This window comes from Phyllobates terribilis, unplaced genomic scaffold (assembly GCF_046119375.1).
Source record: "Phyllobates terribilis strain yellow unplaced genomic scaffold, ASM4611937v1 Scaffold_1__5_contigs__length_1240528914, whole genome shotgun sequence".
Lineage (NCBI taxonomy): Eukaryota > Metazoa > Chordata > Amphibia > Anura > Dendrobatidae > Phyllobates > Phyllobates terribilis.
In genome coordinates, this window is record NW_027362761.1 from 490822353 (window position 1) to 490842785 (window position 20433).

General features: G+C 45.5%; 1 protein-coding gene across 5 annotated transcripts in view; it reads left to right on the forward strand.

The window, feature by feature from the left end:
- Positions 1 to 20433, forward strand: part of ANKDD1B (ankyrin repeat and death domain containing 1B) — a 142589-nt gene that overhangs the window by 24998 nt on the left and 97158 nt on the right. For 3 of the 5 annotated variants that reach the window (XR_012320203.1, XM_073680058.1, XM_073680072.1), the window contains exons 1-4: positions 7988 to 8373; positions 15055 to 15158; positions 17156 to 17254; positions 19314 to 19412. Coding sequence is in view for 4 of the 5 variants with exons in the window: in XM_073680058.1 (XP_073536159.1) it covers positions 8211 to 8373; positions 15055 to 15158; positions 17156 to 17254; positions 19314 to 19412 (465 nt within the window). In the remaining variant the exon portion in view is untranslated. Of the gene's footprint in view, positions 1 to 7986; positions 8374 to 15054; positions 15159 to 17155; positions 17255 to 19313; positions 19413 to 20433 lie in introns of those variants that run through there. The other 2 variants (XM_073680081.1, XM_073680089.1) reach the window with 2 other exon arrangements.

A 20433-nucleotide genomic window follows, 5' to 3' on the forward strand; every position in this document is an offset into this window, starting at 1 on the left:
GCTCTCCATTTGATTGTGCTAAACCTCTATGCCTTTAATGTCTCCTCCACCTCCCCCAATACATTCTACATTATTATTAGTTGTTTTCCTTCATGTAGAATTAACCTACAAGGAAAGAAAGGGTTTATTTTCATTCCGATATTTGTGTCCCATTGACTTGCATTGCTTTCCGGTATCGGAATCGGCGATATCAGATATTTTTTGGGTATCGGTCAGATCCAATCCGATCCGATATTTCCCAATATCGGAAGATATCGCTCAACACTAGTCATGACTTGCACTTCACTTAGATTAAAGTGAGGAAGAGTTGCGCCGGTCATCAGCCTCACCCTTTAATTCATGCCTATCAAGTCCCACTGGCAAAAGCTAGTCGAGACAGCTGGAGATAGGTCAGGATGCAATGGAATGCCAGAAGTGTCCTACATGTGCCTCCCTGTGCCCTCTCAAAGCTCTATAATGCTTCGCTGGATATCGCTTTTTTGTCCGATGAATCTTAGATGGTTTCTTCTGCACAGTCCACCAAATCCAGCCTTCACATACATAGATAGGCAAACTCTTAAAGTCACAATGGGGCTCAAAACCGACGGCTACCCTCACCTGGTTTGGGCTGCCTCTGGAGGAGGTATTCTAAGGTGTACCCACTGCCTCATGCTAGAAGTTACTTGAAGTTACAGGTGAGAGTTGAGTCCCAGATGAGGACCAAAGATGGGAGAGCTGTCCTAAAAGGACACGGCAAGCCCTCCACCAGAGAGCTACCTCTATCGGCACAGGGGTATATGGGGTATAATCCTTGTATCCCATATTGATGATCTGATGAAGGTCGGAGAAGACCGAAACGTTAACTACCATATGGATTGCCAATAAATTTGTTTCACTTTCTACAAATTCTGAGTGCCAAGTTTCTACATTTATACGATTGCAGGTTGGAACCCTATTTGAGCACCTTATTCTCTCACCAGGATAGCCGTATATCCCCCTTCATTCATTTTGTTTTTTCTAAATCCACCATTTGGTTCCTGAGATATGAGCTTTTTTATTTAGAGCTAATACTTATGGTCTTTACCGAGATACTCAATACTGAATGTCTTTTTCACAAAAACAAAAATTACTATTGAAAGAAAATGAGGCCTATGTACTCTTCTCAACATTGAAGAAAAAGTCATGAAATTAATAAAATCACAGGATAGACATGTAACTGATCTGCAAATGATGAAAAATGGAAACAAAATTTTCAAAACATCTTGATTTATTGGTCGGCAATTGCAAAGGAACTGTCAGCAGTGGATATTGATGATTTGTGTGCCAAAGTGCATGCAGTGTGTAGCGTCGGCGTCCCTGCCTCCTGCTAGGCAGGGACGCTGTTCCCCTCACCTCTCCGCTCCGTGCCCGGCGTCTTCCTCCCGCTCTGCTGGCAGCGCGTGCTCCTCCCCGGTCACTGTGCTTAGGGCGCGCGTGCACGCGCTCCCCCTCTCTTAAAGGGGCCGCGCGCGCCGCCCTAAGGAGTCCCCAGCCAATGGCCGGAGGACCTCTCCATATATAAGGCACCTCCTCCAAGATGGAGGTGCCCGAGCAATGTTGTAGCATAGTTCATCACTCTGCTTCAGCCCTCAGGTCCCGTTTCCAGTTACCTGCCAGTTACCTGCCAGCTACCTGCCAGTTTCCTGTCTGATACCTGCCTGACTCGTGTCTATCTGCTGTTATTCCTGCGGTCCGACAGTCTGCCTACCAGCCCTGCCAGTCTGTCTATGGATCCGTCTGCCCGCTCACCTGGGAGCGCTCACCTGCTACCTGCCTGCTAGCCTACCTGGAGGCTCTGCCGTCACGTGCTGTGACCACCTGCCCGTCTAGTGTCTCTTGCCCGCTCACCTGGGAGCGCTCACCTGCTACCTGCCTGCTAGCCTACCTGGAGGCTCTGCCGTCACGTGCTGTGACCACCTGCCCGTCCAGAGAATCTTGCCCGCTCACCTGGGAGCGTCCACCTGCTACCTGCCTGCTAGCCTACCTGGAGGCTCTGCCGTCATGTGCTGTGACCACCTGCCCGTCCAGAGACTCTTACCCGCTTACCTGGGAGCGTCCACCTGTTACCTGCCTGTTAGCCTACCTGGAGGCTCTGCCGTCACTTGCTGTGACCACCCGCTTGTCCAGAGACTCTCGTCCGCTCACCTGGGAGCGTCCACTTGCTACCTGCCTGCTTGCCTACCTGGAGTCTTAGCCATCACTTGCCGTGACCTCCTGCCCTCTTACCCAGAGACTGTCCCCGTCACTTGCCGTGACCTCCTGCCTTCTTACCCAGAGACTGTCCCCGTCACTAGCCGTGACTGCCTGCCTGCCTTCCCTGGGTGTCACCCGCTTCCTTACAAGGACTGCCCCTTTGTATAGTTGCTCTGTGGTTCCACCTCCCAGACCCGTTACAGTTTGCTCGGGCCATGGAACCCGGTGGCACCCAAGCTCCCTCGCTCTCGGACCTATGTCATGAACTGTCCCGGCAGAGGTCCCAACAGGAGTCCATCCTGAGTCACCTGCGGAATGTCAACTCTCGCCTGGACACTCTGACTGCTCCACCAGCAACCACCGCTAGTGTCATGACTCGCAACCCGGCAGCGCCGCTGCCCACCAATACCATGGTATCCTGCCCCGGACCCCGGCTTTCTGCACCTCCTCGCTTTGGAGGCGATCCCGCTCAAGCTCGGGGCTTCATAAACCAGTGCACCCTGCACTTTGAACTCCTGTCCCACCAGTTTATCTCCGACCGGGCCAAAGTAGCCTTCTTTATGTCCCATCTCACGGGGGAGGCACTGGCTTGGCTAAATCCTCTATGGGAGAGAGGAGACCCCCTGGTGTCCGACCTGCCAGCCCTTCTCACGGCTTTCCGGAAAGTCTTCGACGAACCCGGACGGAAGACCTCATCCGCATCATCTCTGCTACGCCTCCATCAAGGAAATCTCACCGTGGGTCAATATGCCATACGGTTCCGTACCCTTGCTTCGGAGCTGGCCTGGGATAACGACGCCCTGGTGTCTTTCTTCTGGGAGGGTCTGTCCGGCCGTATTAAAGATGAACTCGCCGGTCGGGACATTCCTACCACTCTCGACGACTTAATAACAATTGCCACCCGGATTGACATCCGGTTCCAGGAGCGCGCCAAAGAGGTCACCCGTGAGAGGAGGTTTCCACGTCTAGCCCCTACCTTCCAGAAACCCATCACTCCCTCCGTTACTCCCCAGGCACACTCACCTGAGCCTATGCAGGTCGACCAGACCAAGATGGTCAAAACCCGTCAAGACTTACGCCGTGCCGAGGGGAGCTGCTTCTACTGTGGCAGTAAGGAGCACCAGATCCGTTCCTGCCCAGAGAGGTCGGGAAACGCCTGTGTCTAGGATCGCTCAGAGAGGTCGCCCTAGACAAAAGTAAACCCTCTCCATCCCTGATGCTGTCAGTCTCTATCATCTGCGGAGAGAACCGCTATTTTGAACTGGCTTAACTTGACTAAGGAGCTGCTGGAAATCTCATCTCTCAATCCCTGGTAGAAAAATACCGCATTCCCACCAAACCTCTGGCCATACCTTTATCTGTCGCCGCCGTGGATGGGGGCCTCTTACCACATCCCATCCAACTCATCACCGAATCTCTAACTCTACAGGTGGGAATGCTGCATTCTGAGAGCATCTCCTTTCATGTTCTGCCTGGACTCTCTCACGCACTCTTGCTAGGTCTACCTTGGCTCCAGAAACATGCACCCGTGCTTGACTGGCAGACCGGAGAAGTCCTTCGCTGGGGACAGGACTGCCATAAGACTTGTCTAGTTCCCGTTCATCCTGCTCGTCCTTCTCCTACCCCAGTCAATCTACCCGGTCTACCGGTTCCCTATTGGTCTTATGCGGATGTCTTCAATAAAAAAGAAGCAGAGACATTACCCCCTCATAGACCATACGACTGCCCAATCGACCTGATACCCGGCTCTACTCCTCCCCGTGGGCGTATCTACCTTTTGTCCGCTGCAGAGACCCGGTCCATGTCAGAATATATTGAGGAGAATCTGGCCCGGGGATTTATCCGGAAATCTACCTCCCCGGCGGGAGCAGGCTTCTTCTTCGTCAAAAAGAAGGACGGCTCACTCCGTCCATGTATAGATTATAGAGGCCTTAACCAGATTACAGTGAAGAATAAATACCCCCTCCCGCTCATTCCTGCATTATTTGACCGTCTGAAGGGGGCTAGAATCTTCACCAAACTGGATCTCCGTGGGGCGTATAACCTGGTCCGTATCCGTCAGGGGGATGAGTGGAAGACGGCATTCAACACCCGGGACGGCCACTATGAGTACCTTGTAATGCCCTTCGGTCTCTGTAACGCTCCTGCCGTCTTTCAAGAGTTGGTCAATGACATCTTCCGTGACCTTCTCTACTCCTGCGTGGTGGTGTGCCTGGACGACATCTTGGTCTTCTCTCCGGACCTTCCTACTCACCGGAGGGATGTTCGTCAGGTCCTGCTCAGGCTCAGGCAGAACCACCTCTACGCTAAATATGAGAAGTGCATCTTTGAGCAGACCTCTCTTCCATTTCTGGGCTACATAATCTCTCAAACCGGCCTACAAATGGATCCTGAGAAACTGTCTGCCATCCAGAAGTGGACCCGACCAGAGGGGTTGAAGGCTATTCAGCGGTTCCTGGGCTTCGCCAACTATTACCGCCTCTTCATACCGCACTTCTCTTCCCGGACTGCCCCTATCTCTGTGCTCACCCGTAAGGGTACTAATCCCAGAGAATGGCCGCCCGAAGCAGAGGAAGCCTTTCTTTCCTTAAAACAGGCTTTCTCCTCCGCCCCGGTGCTGCATCGTCCGGACGGCAACAAACAATTCTTCCTAGAAGTTGACGCTTCCTCCTCCGGAGCTGGGGCGGTACTTACCCAAAAATCATCTTCCGGAAGAATGGTAACCTGCGGCTTTTTCTCCAAACTCTTCTCCTCTTCTGAGCGCAATTATTCTATAGGAGACCGAGAATTATTGGCCATTAAGCTGGCACTGGAGGAGTGGCGTTACCTGCTCGAGGGGGCTCTTCACCCGGTAATAATTTACACAGACCACAAGAACTTGGCCTATCTCCAGAACGCCCAGAGACTTAACCCGTGCCAAGCCCGGTGGTCCTTGTTTTTTGCCCGCTTTGATTTCGTTCTTCATTTTCGCCCAGCTGACAAAAACATCAAAGCTGACGCCTTGTCCCGATCCTTCCTGGTGTCTGATCTTGAGGAGGAGCCTAAACACATCATCGATCCCGCCAGAGTAATGCAGGTGGCCCCCGTGAGTCTAAATCGTCTCCCTCCCGGTAAGACGTTCGTAACGGTACCTGATCGGGAGAAGATCCTACACTGGGGTCACTCGTCTAAGCTAGCTGGCCACGCCGGTCAGAAAAAGACCCTCCAGCTTATTACCCGGCACTACTGGTGGCCTACCCTGCACAAGGACGTAATAGACTTTGTTTCTGCCTGTGTGTCCTGCGCCCGCAACAAGGTTCCGAGACACCTGCCAGCCGGTCGCCTCCTTCCTCTTCCAGTACCTGCTGCCCCCTGGCAGCATATAGCTATGGACTTCATAACAGATCTCCCTGTCTCTGCCGGTTGTACGGTCATTTGGGTGGTCGCTGACCGCTTTTCCAAAATGGCTCATTTCATTCCCCTGCCAGGCCCCCCGTCTGCACCCGAGCTGGCTAAAGACTTTATCCGCCACATCTTCCGTCTCCATGGCCTGCCCCTCCACATCGTGTCGGATCGTGGGGTTCAGTTCACCTCACGCTTCTGGAGAGCCACATGTAAGCTGCTAGACGTCACCCTGGACTTCTCCTCCGCTTACCACCCACAGTCCAATGGTCAAGTGGAGCGGATCAATCAGATCCTGACCAGTTACCTCCGGCACTTCGTTAAGGCCCACCATTCAGACTGGGTGGATCTCCTACCATGGGCCGAATTCTCTTACAATAATCACGAGAGCGAATCTTCCTCCAAATCCCCGTTTTTTGTAGTCTTCGGTCAGCATCCTCGGATCCCATTTCCCGTCTCCACCTCGGTGGACAATCCGGCTGCGGAATCTCTCGTTAGCAAATTATCCTCAATTTGGGAGAGTACCCGATCCGCACTCCTTCAGTCGTCCGAGCGGATGAAAAAACACGCTGACAAAAAACGCCTGGATCCTCCACAATTCCGTCCTGGAGATAAAGTCTGGCTCTCGTCCAAGTATGTCCGGCTCAAGATTCCATCCTACAAGTTAGGGCCTCGGTTCATCGGCCCACTGGAGGTTATCAAACAGATCAACCCGGTGGCCTATAAATTGAAACTCCCGGCCAACTTGCGGATCTCTAACTCCTTCCATGTATCTCTCCTCAAACCCGTGGTACTTAACTCTTTTTCCAAGTCTACAGGTACGCCTCCTGCTCCGGTTTCCGCTGAAAACGAGTTTGAGGTAGAGAACATTCTGGCCACCAAAAGAGTAAGAGGAAAGACCTTTTTTCTAGTAGATTGGAAGGGGTTTGGTCCTGAGGAGAGAACGTGGGAGCCCCGGGAGAACATACATGCCCCTCTCATCCTTGGTAAATTTCTGTCTGGCCTAAAAAAGGGGGGGCCTAAAGGGGGGGGTACTGTAGCGTCGGCGTCCCTGCCTCCTGCTAGGCAGGGACGCTGTTCTCCTCACCTCTTCGCTCCGTGCCCGGCGTCTTCCTCCCGCTCTGCTGGCAGCGCGCGCTCCTCCCCGGTCACTGTGCTTAGGGCGCGCGCGCTCCCCCTCTCTTAAAGGGGCCACGCGCGCCGCCCTAAGGAGTCCCCGGCCAATGGCCGGAGGACCTCTCCATATATAAGGCACCTCCTCCAAGATGGAGGTGCCCGAGCAATGTTGTAGCATAGTTCATCACTCTGCTTCAGCCCTCAGGTCCAGTTTCCAGTTACCTGCCAGTTACCTGCCAGCTACCTGCCAGTTTCCTGTCTGATACCTGCCTGACTCGTGTCTATCTGCTGTTATTCCTGCGGTCCGACAGTCTGCCTACCAGCCCTGCCAGTCTGTCTATGGATCCGTCTGCCCGCTCACCTGGGAGCGCTCACCTGCTACCTGCCTGCTAGCCTACCTGGAGGCTCTGCCGTCACGTGCTGTGACCACCTGCCCGTCCAGTGTCTCTTGCCCGCTCACCTGGGAGCACTCACCTGCTACCTGCCTGCTTGCCTACCTGGAGGCTCAGCCGTCACTTGCTGTGATCACCCGCTTGTCCAGAGACTCTCGCCCGCTCACCTGGGAGCGTCCACCCGTTACCTGCCTGCTGGCCTACCTGGAGTCTTAGCCATCACTTGCCGTGACCTCCTGCCCTCTTACCCAGAGACTGTCCCCGTCACTTGCCGTGACCTCCTGCCCTCTTACCCAGAGACTGTCCCCGTCACTTGCCGTGACCTCCTGCCCTCTTACCCAGAGACTGTTCCCGTCACTAGCCGTGACTGCCTGCCTGCCTTCCCTGGGTGTCACCCGCTTCCTTACAAGGACTGCCCCTTTGTATAGTTGCTCTGTGGTTCCACCTCCCAGACCCGTTACACAGTGTGGTAGAACATTCCTCAGACAACCATTAATAACCTCAATGATAGCAGCCAAGACATGTAAGTTTATGTTTTCTGCACGTGGCTCTTATACTCAATACCCAATAAGTCGAGATGTTTTGAAAAATGTTGTTTCCATTTTGTCATCATGTTCATATCAGTAATATGTCTACCCAACCTGTGATTTCTATAACCTCACAACTTTTTCTTCTTGGTGTTGCAATTACAATGTTGAGGAATGTGTATATTTCTATTTTCCTAGTGTCTACTTTCTTTACACAATGTAACACTTTCTGTATATACGTAAATCTTTTATTGCCTTGCGATTTTCTTCTAGTTCAGTTCTTACCTTGATGACACTTTGTTTGGAGAGAACTTTATAACTTTCTAGGTCATGAGTGCCTTCAGGTATGAGTCACCCAGGGCTGGTTGTATTACACCTGAGGGGACTCCCATCACTGACAGCGACAGAGGAAAGACCTGATCTACAGCCCAGCCCAAGTCTCTCACGTAGTGTTCAAAAAGTAGAAACACATCAGAGTGCATGCAGTTACTGCATGGAGGGAATCCTGAATAGAAATCTACTGATGACTTTCTGATAGTCGTATACAAGTATTATAGTGAAAAAGGGAACAAACGGCACAGAGATGAGGGAGCAAGAAGATGAGAACAAGAAAGATGATAGGAAAGCAAAGCTGGTTGCACTGGGAAGAAATGGAGCGCAGAAGATGCTTGGTACTGTCAATGGAATGGTTCAGACTGTACGGAATAAAAATACCCCTCCGAGCCCAACTGAGGATCATCAGCTATGTAAGTCACAGCAAATGTGTGAATCTTACAATGTACGTTTTTAGCAGATGTTTCAAATTAAATTCCATATTTCTTTACTCTTCAACGTATGCCAAATGCACCAGAAAGTACCACCAATGTGAATAAATACAGATGTATTAAAGGGGCTGTCGTGCATATACATTTATTATTTCTTAGGCTCAGAAACTGATAAAATAACAAATAGCCTTATTACTCGTCCTCCGGTCCAGAGCAGCTGCTGAGAGGCATCACTGGGCTGGTGAGGGTAAGTAAAAGCTCAGTTTGGATTCAATTTTGAGTGTAAGGAGTAAGAAAGATTAAAACAGTACAACCCCTTTAAGGTAGTTGCACATATGTGGGCACTGTACACCCTACACATTTATTAAATACTCTTCAGTACTATGTGGTGCCATGTGATAACCAAATCAATATAACACGTGCCATCCTCAGTCTTAGGACCCATGTACACAGCAACCCTGCATCACTGCATGACTTCTTACTTTTTCTGTATAGAGCCATACAGTCCCCATACTGCTTTACCTCCATGCCCTGCTTTACCTATGAACACTGCTTTCCCTCTGTGCCCTGCTTTACCTCCGAGCACAGCTTTGTCTACTGCTTTACCTCTGAGCATGGTTTTACCTGTGTGCACGGCATTACCTCTGTTCCCTGTTCTACCTCTGAACATGGCTTTACCTCTGTGCCCTGCTTTACCTCCAAGCACAGCTTTGCCTCCTGGCTTTACCTCTGTGCCTGGCTTTACCTCCGAGCACGGCTTTACCTTTACATAGTAACATAGTAACATAGTTTTTAAGGTTGAAGGAAGACTAAGTCCATCTAGTTCTACCCATAGCCTAACATGTTGATCCAGAGGAAGGCAAAAAAAAACCATGTGGCAAACACTAAGCTCCACATTAGGGAAAAATTCCTTCCTGACTCCACATACGGCAATCAGACTAGTTCCCTGGATCAATGCCCTTATCAAGGAATCTAGTATATATAACCTGTAATATTATACTTTTTAAGAAAGGCATCCATGCCCTTCTTAAATTTTAGTAGTGAATCACTCATTACAACATCATGCGGCAGAAAGTTTCATAGTCTCACTGCTCTTACAGTAAAGAATCCGCGTCTGTGATTATGATTAAACCTTCTTTCCTCCAGACGTAGAAGATGCCCCCTTGTTCCCGTCTCAGGCCTCAGAGTAAAAAGATCTGTAGAAAGGTCTTTGTACTGTCCCCTCATATACTTGCACATAGTAATAAGATCACCCCTAAGCCTTTGTTTTTCCAAACTAAATAACCCAAAGTGTAATAACCTGTCTTGGTATTGCAGACCCCCCTAGTCCTCTAATAATATGCTCTTCTCTGCACCCGCTCCAGTTCAGTTATGTCTTTCTTATACACCGGAGACCAGAACTGTACACAGTATTCTAAGTGTGGTCGCACTAGTGACTTGTATAGAGGTAAAATTATGTTCTCCTCATGAGCATCTATGCCTTTTTAATGCATCCCATTATTCTATTTACCTTTGCAGCAGCTGCCTGACACTGGCCACCAAACGTGAGCTTGTCGTCCACCAATACACGGAGGTCTCGGTGACAGTTTTGCCCAGTGTTTTACAATTAAGCATATAATTATACATTTTATTTCCACTGCCCAAGTGCATTACCTTACATTTATCCCCATAAAAGCTCATTTGCCATTTATCAGCCCAAGCTTCTAGTTTACATAGATCCTCCTGTAATATAAAATTGTCTTCCTCTGTATTGATTACCCTGCAGAGTTTAATGTCATCTGCAAATATTGAAACACTACTCTGTATGCCCCCTACAAGGTCATTAATAAATATGTTAAAAAGAAGAGGGCCCAATACTGAACCCTGTGGTACCCCACTGTTAACCTGTAAAGTCATGAACAAAGTTAAGTCAAGTAATAGGGGATATTTATGAAACTAAATTAGCCAGATTTGTGACATAATTTGTGCCTAAAACTGTCTTTCATTACTGTTTTTGACACTTTCTGCATCTTATCTGACAAGAAGGAACAAGGTATATCGCAAAAAGGGTGTGATGATCTCCAAATGTATCAAAAAATGCACAAATATTTTGTTAGAAATTTTTGGTACAAATTACGTCTGCCAATAGGTGGTGTGAACTTTGCCCAGATTTATCCAACACCACTTTCATATTTTTAACCCTGTCTAGTCCAAGTTTGTACTGTCTAAGAATTAGCCGGTATTGATGTAAATCTGCCCCTCTGTACACTAAGATATACAATATATACAGAGTTTTATAGAACATGGCACAATTTTCCATCATAACAAAACACTTGTTTGTCTATGTATGAGATTAGAGGCGTGCAGAGGTTCAGTAGGAGCCTCATGCACCCCTATTGCAGTCCCGTTACTGCTCTGTACAAAGTGGAGCTGGAATATAGCTGGTGCATGAGCCCATATTTTGCTACGATAATAATCAGTGCATAGTGATTTTGCGGGATGTTCCTGATGTGGGAACTGCTTGTTATTTCTTCCCTATTGGCGGGATCATCAGATTGTGCATTGCCAAGAAAAATATTTAAGGACAGAAGAAAACAATATAAATGTTTATATTCTTTATATTGACAATGTATTTAGACCATTATTCACACCATATGACGGATATTGAATCCTTATCTGGTTAAGATCTAATGAAGTACAAATAAAATGACAAGTAAACAAAACCAATGCCCAAAGAGTGAGACAAAAAGAGAAATGCCATTGCCCAAATGTCACCACAAATACATGGCGTTCATTGATAATAACTTTGTGACTTAGACTTCTTTAAAGAATTCATGGAATGAAGAAGCATAAAATCCTGCAGACAATAGTGAGGATGTAATATAGGAGGATGACCATTATAGGTCATTGGATCAGCCAAGAGCCAAATGTGTTGGCATTGGGTATGAGAGCAGAAATGTCTGATGGAGGAGCCATGTGGAGAGCTTTGTAGATGAGGAGAGTTTTGACGTCAATTCTAAAAAGCAACAAGTAACCAGGTGTAATGATCGACAGAGATCAGAGGAACTAGTACAACCACTAGACAGAAAGATATATTTATGCATATTGTATATTGTAGGTGAAGATGCTCTGCGAGGATTGTACAGTCACTGATGTAATATTTTGGAAGATTAAGGCTTGTTCACATGTTGCAATTTGCCACATTTTTATTTTTTTGCAGGAAAAAAATGCAGCGTTTTACAGTGAATGAGATTTTTGAAATCTCATGCACACGCTGCTTATTTTTTCCTTGCAGATTTGAACCACCAAAGTGCTTTTCAAATCTGCAGCATGTCCACTTTTTAAGCATTTTTTTGCATTGCTTTTCATCCATTCAAATGAATGGGATAAAAATGCAAGTTAAAACGTATCCAAAACACAGACAAAAAAAAAGCATATTAAATGCAGTGTTTTTTCCTGCCAAATCTCTGCCATATGGAATGTGAGCACATACCCTTATTGCTTAGAAATATAGAATGTAGCGGACAATTCATCAAGAAGATTTTGCAAAATTTCTGGCTTAAAGCTGAAACATTTTCGTTCATTTTGAAGCTACGCAAAACTTTTGGAGATTTTATTCCAGTCCCGTCCAGAACCACCAACTATTTTCTATAAAAAAAATTTACTGTGTAAAAGAGCCAAACGTAAAAAATGACAAAAATGAGGTATCATACTGACCCGAAGAATAAAGCTGCCTTATCAGTTTTACTACATGCGAAATGGCATAAAAAAGACCCCAAAAAACAATCTCTGAATTGCTGGTTTTTGTTCATTCTGCATCCCAAAAATTGGAATAGAAAGCGATCAAAAACTGTTATTTACCCAAAAATGGTACCAATAAAAACAAGCCCTCACATGACTCTGACGGCTGAAGTAAGGAAAAAATTATAGCTCTCAAAATATGACAATGCAAAAACTAGTTTTTGCAAAAAAAAGCATCTTTTAGTGTGTGACTGCAGCCAAACATAAAAACCCAATATAAATCTGGTATCGCTGTAATCGTCCTGACCGGAAGAATAAAGTCGTCTAATCACTTATACCGCATGAAGAATTCTGCTTCCCAAAGATCGCAGTAACGCTCGGCACACATTTATCCTGCGCCGAGCGCTTACACCGGGGTTTCCGTGTAAATCTCTGAAATATGTGATTCAGACGGAAAATTCCTTATAATGAGGCAGATGGCGTCACTGTGGATGCCGTCTGACCTGTGTCTGTCTTTTTAGGCGTGCATAAAAGAGTGGTTCGCCATAGTTTTGTGTACTTCTGAAAAGAAGGACACTGCTGAACAGAGGCCAGACAGTGTCCACTGTAACTCTGCTGCCTCATTATAGTGAATGGAACTGTCGGGGGTTTCATCTGAATCATGTCATTCGGAGATTTAGATGGAAACCCCGATGTAAGTGCTCAGTGTAGAGCGCAGGATAAATGTGATCTCAGATGTTATGTAAAATGTTCCCAATTAAAGCTTCTACTCAATCCACTGAAGTCCCCACTCAGGTCTGTCATTGGTTAACGGAAATATAGGAGGCTTCCACGTTACTGGTAGTACAAAGGCTCTGGAAAAGCGCTATGGCTCCTCTCTCCCCAAAAGAAATTCAGCAAATTCTTCACTCCCAAATCCAAATGCCCTCCTTCCCTTCTGAGCCCCACAGTGTGTCTAAACCACATTTAGCATTCACATATTTGGCAGGGGTATAATTTCCAAAATGGGGTCACATGAGGGGGATTCTGCTCTTCTAGCACTTAGAGTCTCTGTATATGGAGTCTACAAACTATTCTAGGAAAATCTACGCTCTAGGAGGCAAATAGCGCTCCGTTCCTGCAGAATCTCGCTGTGTGGCTAAGCAGTACTGTACATATGTGGGGAATTGCCACGTTCAGCAAAAATTGTGTTACACATTTTGGTGACACTTTTTACCCATTTCCCCTGGGTGAAAATGCAAAATCTGTGGCTAAAACAAAATTTTTGTGGTAAGAATGTAATTATATTTTCAGCACTGCCCAATGGTATAAAATTCTGTGACCCACCTTTGGTGTCAATATGATCACTGCACCCTTAGATTAATTCAGTGAGAGGTGTAGTTTGTAAAATGGGGCACTTATTGGGTATTCTGCTGTGGCACATCAGAGGCTCTTTCAGTAGGTCAGGGCACCCACAAACCATAACAGTAAAATCGGCACTATAATATGGTGCTTCTTCCATTCTGAGCTTTGCACTGTGCCTCAAAAGTAGTTCCCGATTACATGTAGGGTATTGGCGCAATCAGGAGAAATTGCACAACAAACTGAGCAGTCCATTTTTTATTCTTAGCCCTTTTAAAAATGTAAAATGTGGGACTAAAACAACATTTCAGTGGAAAAAAATGTAATTATTCTTTCTACACAAGTGGTGTCAAGATGCTCACTGCACCCCTAGATGAATTCATTGAAAGGTGCAGTTTGTAAAATGAGGTAATTTATGGGGGGTTTCTGCTGTTCTTCCACCTCAGGGGCTCTGACAATGTGACATGGCACCCTCAAACCATTCCAGCAAAGTCTGAACTCCAATATGGCACTTCTTCCCTTCTGAGCTTTGCACTGTGCCTCAAAAGTAGTTTTCGACCACACATGTGATATTGGCGCACAGGAGAAATTGCACAACAATTTTTGGGATCTATTTTCTCCTGTTACCTTTGTGAAAATATTTTTTTTTTGTGGAAAAAAATGTGATTTTTTTATTTTCATGACTCTACGTTACAAACTTCTATGAAGCACCTGGGGGTTCATGGTGCTTACCACACATCTAGATAAGTTCCTTGAGGCATCTAGTTTACAAAATGGGGTCACTTGTGGGAGGCTTCCACTGTTTAGGCACATCAGGGGCTCCCTAAACGCGACATGGCATCCACCCTCGAGTCCAGCCAATTTTGCGTTCAAAAAGTCAAACGGTGCTCCTTCCGAGCCCTGCCGTGTGCCCAAACAGTGGTTTTCCCCAACACATGGGGTATCTGTGTGCTCAGGAGAAATTGCACAACAATTTTTGGGGTCTAGTTTCTCCTGTTACTCTTGTGAAAATAAAAAAAATTGGTGCTAAAATGTAATTTTTGTGGAAAAAAGTTAAATGTTCATTTTTTTCTTCCACATTGCTTCAGTTTCTGTGAAACACCTGAAGAGTTAATAAACTTCTTGAATGTGGTTTTGAGCATTACTCATGATTTTGACTTACGAATCCTGATGTAAAATACTGACCAAATACTAAACGTGTGAACGTGGCCCTAACCATGCTGAGCCTGCATCTTTTCTGGAAGATGTTATTCAGCCATCATGTGCCTTTAACAGCTCCGCACATGGCTGTTAACCTGTCAATTTCTGACCGACCCTTAACATGCATTGGCGCCGATGGGTTCCCATGACATCTGGCGGTGTGCTGAAGACTTCCATGCTTGTCATGACGATCCTCCTGTGAAAGCTAGCCTGTAGATGGCATGTCGACTCAAGGTAAGCAAGGTTTAAACCTAGTCCAACAATTTTTTTTCCTTCCCACGTTTTCTTCCTTTTTTTTTTCTTTTTTGCAGGCTGATAATATTTGTTAGTCTTCCTACTTTTTCTGCACTTGGTGATCCCACTGACATTACTTCCATTTATCCTAATATTATGTTTTTCCAGTGCTAAAAAATGAGATGGAGTTTCATAAGGCAGCAAAGAAAAATGATGTGGAGACAATGACCTTACTCAAAGAAAAGAGAGTGAACATCAATTCTAGAAATGTGGTAAGCTGAAGTGTTATAGTGCTGGGCAGGCAACGGCGAGATGGATCATAAAAGTCAACATTACTTTTTGGCCCAGAAATATCTTCAAAGCAAATGACCCTCTTCTTCAAAGGCCATACAAAATATTGTGTTACTTCGAGGACAACCATGAGCACAGGAATAAGCATCTCACACGGGTTCAGGACCTAAACACTAGGCTGTGTTCACATGTAGCACTTACGTTTCTTTTTATTAGTATGTTTTCTGCAGGTATCCGAAGTAAAATAAGCAATAACTGTTGGGTGATTATTACATTTTTGCTGTGTTTTTTTATGCCGAATTTGAAGAAGCATTTTTTCAATGGCATAAAATCATGTCTAAATGCTATAGGAGAACATATAGCTGTTAGACTATAGGAGCCAGTTCTGTAAAAGTGGGTTACTTTTGTAACATACAATTCTACTCTTGAAGTCATATTGTTGGAACTCAGCATTGTACTGTTCCTCTGTTATTCCTCCTAGAAATGAATTAATAAATTAAAAACTAGGTGTTACTATTCTCTTGATCAAAGATATGTGTCCTAAGCATTACCAACACTGGACAATGTCAGAGTGTGTAAGGATGCAAACCCCCCAAATACAAATACTCAGCTGTCAGTTTATTCATATATATTAAGAAGAAATAACTGAGGAACGTAACAATGTAGACGTCTAAGAAATATGCTCCAGTAATTGTTATATTATCAGATATTGAGTGGTGACCGGTCATGTTTGATCCTAAACAGTGAAGGCTCTTGTCACATATACTTGTTGCATCCTGTTGATAGACGCTTTTTAGAGGGCAAATTTACCTTTGAAGGAAGTGAATCAGGACACGAAAAATGATGCAGACTTCTTTCTTTTGTCCTTTGATTGAAGAGGATCATGTTTCTTTATTATAGTACTCTTCAAATGAGGAACATCACAATGTAGTCATTAAAAGGGGATATCCAGGACTTTGCAAAAAAAAACAGGCAGGTGGTTGTGACTTACTTGCCTGTTGTGTCCTGCGCCGTTCTCCACCGCCGCGGAGCTATCACTGACAGCTCCTGCCGGTAATTCACAGGCTTCCACTGACGTCACGTCGACAGAGCGGCGGTTTCTTTTCCGCTCTGCTCTGTTGACAGGGCGATATTGTCGACGTCATTCTGATTGACAGCAAGATCCCTGCTGCCTAACTGGGGGAACCGGCTGTCAATCAGCATGGCGCCACCAGTCCCGTCCTGTCAGCAGTGCAGCCTGGAAGAGGAGAACTGCTCTGTTGACAGGTTGGCAGCTGAATCGCGAGCAGGAGCGCTCTGTGCCGACGGAGAACGGTGCCGGGCATAACCACCTGCCTGTTAGTGCTTAGGCCCACTTTTTTTTTTTTTTTACAAAGTCCCTGATATCCCCTTTAAGAAAACATGTTTCAGAATCATTACATTAAATTTTTGCTATGTAATCTGAGTGTACCATAATGTATTGGAAGAGAGACTGATTACAGGGATGTGTCACTTACTGGACTGTGTTTTGCTATATCAATACAATCAGTGTTTTATCAGAAGAAGATTATCACTACATGACTAAGTGTCTTGTGCCTTCTAGTCCATCCCCCCACCACTGATTAGCAGCTCTCTGTCACTATACAATGTACACAGTAAGCTGTTGTGTGGACAGGGTTATACACAGCTCAACCTACTATAACTGCAACAGAGAAAACTGTGACTCTATCACAACTGCTGCACCCAGCAAACTAAGTGATACATCGCTGGAATCAGGGGCTCAGTCTCTACCTCTTGCTGCAGTCAGATTACATAACAAAAACCTGCTGACAGATTTCCTTTAACAATTTTTTTTTTAAATTCAAAAACAATTTTGTAAACCTGCATGAACAGTAAAGGGCAAATGTCATACATCATTGTCTTCTAGCTCTGTGAGCTTGTGTGTACAGCTATCTACTAATGCACATGATATAAAACCTGTTGTTCATTCTTTTCTTAGCTCGATCGCACGGCTCTACATTTTGCAGTTGCAGGAAAACATTATGAAGCTGTATCTTTTCTTCTTAACCATAAAGCACGAGTTGACGTTGTGGATAAGGTAAGGGGAAAACTGCAATATTTGTCTTGCTTCTTGATCATAATTTAAAGGGATTATATGAGGTTAGTAAAAAAGAGGGTTTGTTCCTTTCACCCAAAAGCAGCACCACTATATTGTATTGCAGCTTAAAGAGGTTTTCCAAGAGTGAGGTAAGTTGGAGTACCAGATATCGTTCAAACTGCAGCCCATTCTTGTTACATGTCAGTATGGGCCGCAGACTAAAGATTTCAGCTCCCGAGACCTGTGTCTCAACTGACAAGAGCTGTATCACACACCCCATCGGTGACCGGGAGCACGGCTGTCATATGTGAAGAAATATATCCCTTCCTTGCTGACCACAAGGGGATGATTTCCAGTCTCATCCTCCTCAATGTTATTTGTTTTCCAGTTGGATGCACTCAGTGTCTGTGCACTGCTATAAAGCTGTCAGACTAATGGAGCAAAAGGAGGACAAAACTTGAGATATCCTGTCCGAGCACAACGTGGGTTAAACATATTTCTTCACATATCACAGCCCTGTTCCAGGCCGCTGACGGAGTATGTGTGACAGCTCTTGTCAGATGATTCACAGGTCTGGGGAGCTGTAGGTCTTCAGTCTGCAGCCCATACTGACACGGGATTACGACCGGCTGCAGTTTGAATTACATCAAGACTCCATTTTATCTCATTGTTGGAGAACCCCTTTGATGGTGACTTTACTAAATGCATATTCATTATTTTACACATTTTATAGATGCTATTTGTGGTTATTTGATCTTACAATCCTATGAGACATTTGATACTGATCATATACATGGCCTGTTTCTAATCCTATTTTCTGTGAAAAATTCAAGAAGAGGTTAAAAATATGCAAAACTACTACACTTATTAATATCATAGAAAAAAATACTGCATTAAGTCTGCAAATTGCTAAAAAAAATATTTTTAATCTGCTGTAGTTACCATGAGGTCTGCCATGTGGGCAGTGGTTTTGTGGTTTTTAGTTATGGTGTACAGACCAAATGGGGCTACATTTCATACTACTAAAGTATTATGGTTGGACTGACACAGCAGAGGATGAGATTATCCCGTAGTGCCAGGCTTTGAGATTATAACATGCCACCTGAAAAGCAGCAGGTTTACCATTTGTTAAAGAAATGAATGCACAAATAAGTGAACATGCCCTATTTCTGTATAGCTGGTTGGAGGTCCCTCAGAATCATCTATGAACATCAGACGAGTAATATACAGGGCTTTCTCTATGATGGGTCTGGAGAATTGAATAGTTTTATAAAATATTATGTGGAGCTACTAAGTTCCCTGCCTGTAGCAGTACACTTACCAGTTAGCGTCTTCAGGTCTTCTCAGCGCCGCTCTGGTCCCGATCCCTCATCTTGTGACCTCAGCTTCTAACTGATCGGAAGTCAGAGGTAAGAGTCACAAGCTCTCAGTGTTAGTCTATGAGAGCCTAGTTCTGGCCTCGTTCTGGCTCTCATAGACTTACCTTGAGTTGTGACTTCTGGATCATCCAGCAAACAATGGAGAGAGCCGGCAGGTCACAAACTGTAGAAGATGACCGGAGCAGCACTGGGAACAGCTGAAGATGGCAGATGGTAGGTATGATATTTGTTGCAGGGAACATAAGTTATACCACTCCAGCGCTGCATTAAAAAAAAACCCTGAAGTACTGCTTTAATGATTTATTAGTAATGGATGCATGGGCACTGCTCAGGGAAGAAGGACCCATAGAAAAGTTCAAACTAGGTCCTTATTTTGGTAGACAGAAGGTCTAGTATTAATACCCCTGTCCATGACTCTAGGACCAATTCATCACCATCTTGTTTTCTTACAAGGCAGCTCCTCTACGGAGGTGAGTCCTGCACAAGTTTTCATCTATTAAGTAAGGTGACTGGACAAATTAGGACTGAGCACCTTCTCTCCATGGACCCCAGCATGGCATTATGCTTTTATGGCATGAACTAGTTTCCTCCTTTTTGTAACATTTGCTTCTTATATTTCCTTATTGAAGTCAGCTGTAATTTTGCATAAACCCCCTATAACCAAGTTGCTCTTTTCTCAGCATGGCCTCACTGTCCTTCACCTGGCCGCGTGGTCAGCAGATCTGACAATTGTGCAGATGCTTATCAAAGCAGGAGCAAGTCAGAAGCTGACAAATCAGGTCTGTATCATTTATTACTCATGTCATATACATATATACAGTGGGGAAAATAAATATTTGATATACTGCCTATTTTGGAAGTTTTCCCGCCTACAAAGAATGGAGAGGTCTGTAATTTTTATCGTAGGTACACTTCAACTGTGAGAGACAGAATCTAAAAAGGAAGAACAGAAAATCACATTGTATGACTTTTAAATAATTAGATTGCATTTTATTGCATGAAATAAGTATTTGATCAACTACCAACCAGCAAGAATTCTGGCTCTCACAGACCTGTTAGTTTTTCTTTAAGAAGCCCTCCTACTCTGCACTCATTACCTGTATTAATTGCACCTGTTTGAACTCATTACCTCCTGTATAAAAGACACCTGTCCACACACTCAATCAATCACACTCCAACCTTTCCACTATGGGCAAGACCAAAGAACTGTTTAAGTACACCAGGGACAAAATTGTAGACCTGCACAAGGCTGAGATAGGCTGCAGGACAATAGGCGAGCAGCTTGGTGAGAAGGCAACAACTGTTGGCACAATTATTAGGAAATGGAAAAACATAAGATGACTGTTAATCTTCCTCGGTCCGGGCTCCATGCAAGATCTTGCCTCGTGGGGTAAGAATGATTCTGAGAAAGGTCAGGGATCAGCCCAGAACTACACTGCATTGAGCAGGAGGTTGGACCAGATGACCCTGGAGGTCCCCTCCAACTCTAACATTCTATGAATCTTTGATTCTACACAGGAGGTAAATGACCTGAAGAGAACTGGGACCACAGTCTCAAACATTACTATTAGTAACACACTACGCCGTCATGGATTAAAATCCTGCATGGCACGCAAGGTCCTCCTCCTCACGCCAGTACGTGTCCAGGCCCGTTTGAAGTTCGCCAATGACCATCTGGATGATCCAGAGGAGGCATGGGAGATGGTCACGTGGACAGATGAGAACAAAATAGAACTTTTTGGTATCAACTCCAGTCGCCATTTTTGGAGGAAGAAGAACCCAAGAACACCGTCCCAACTG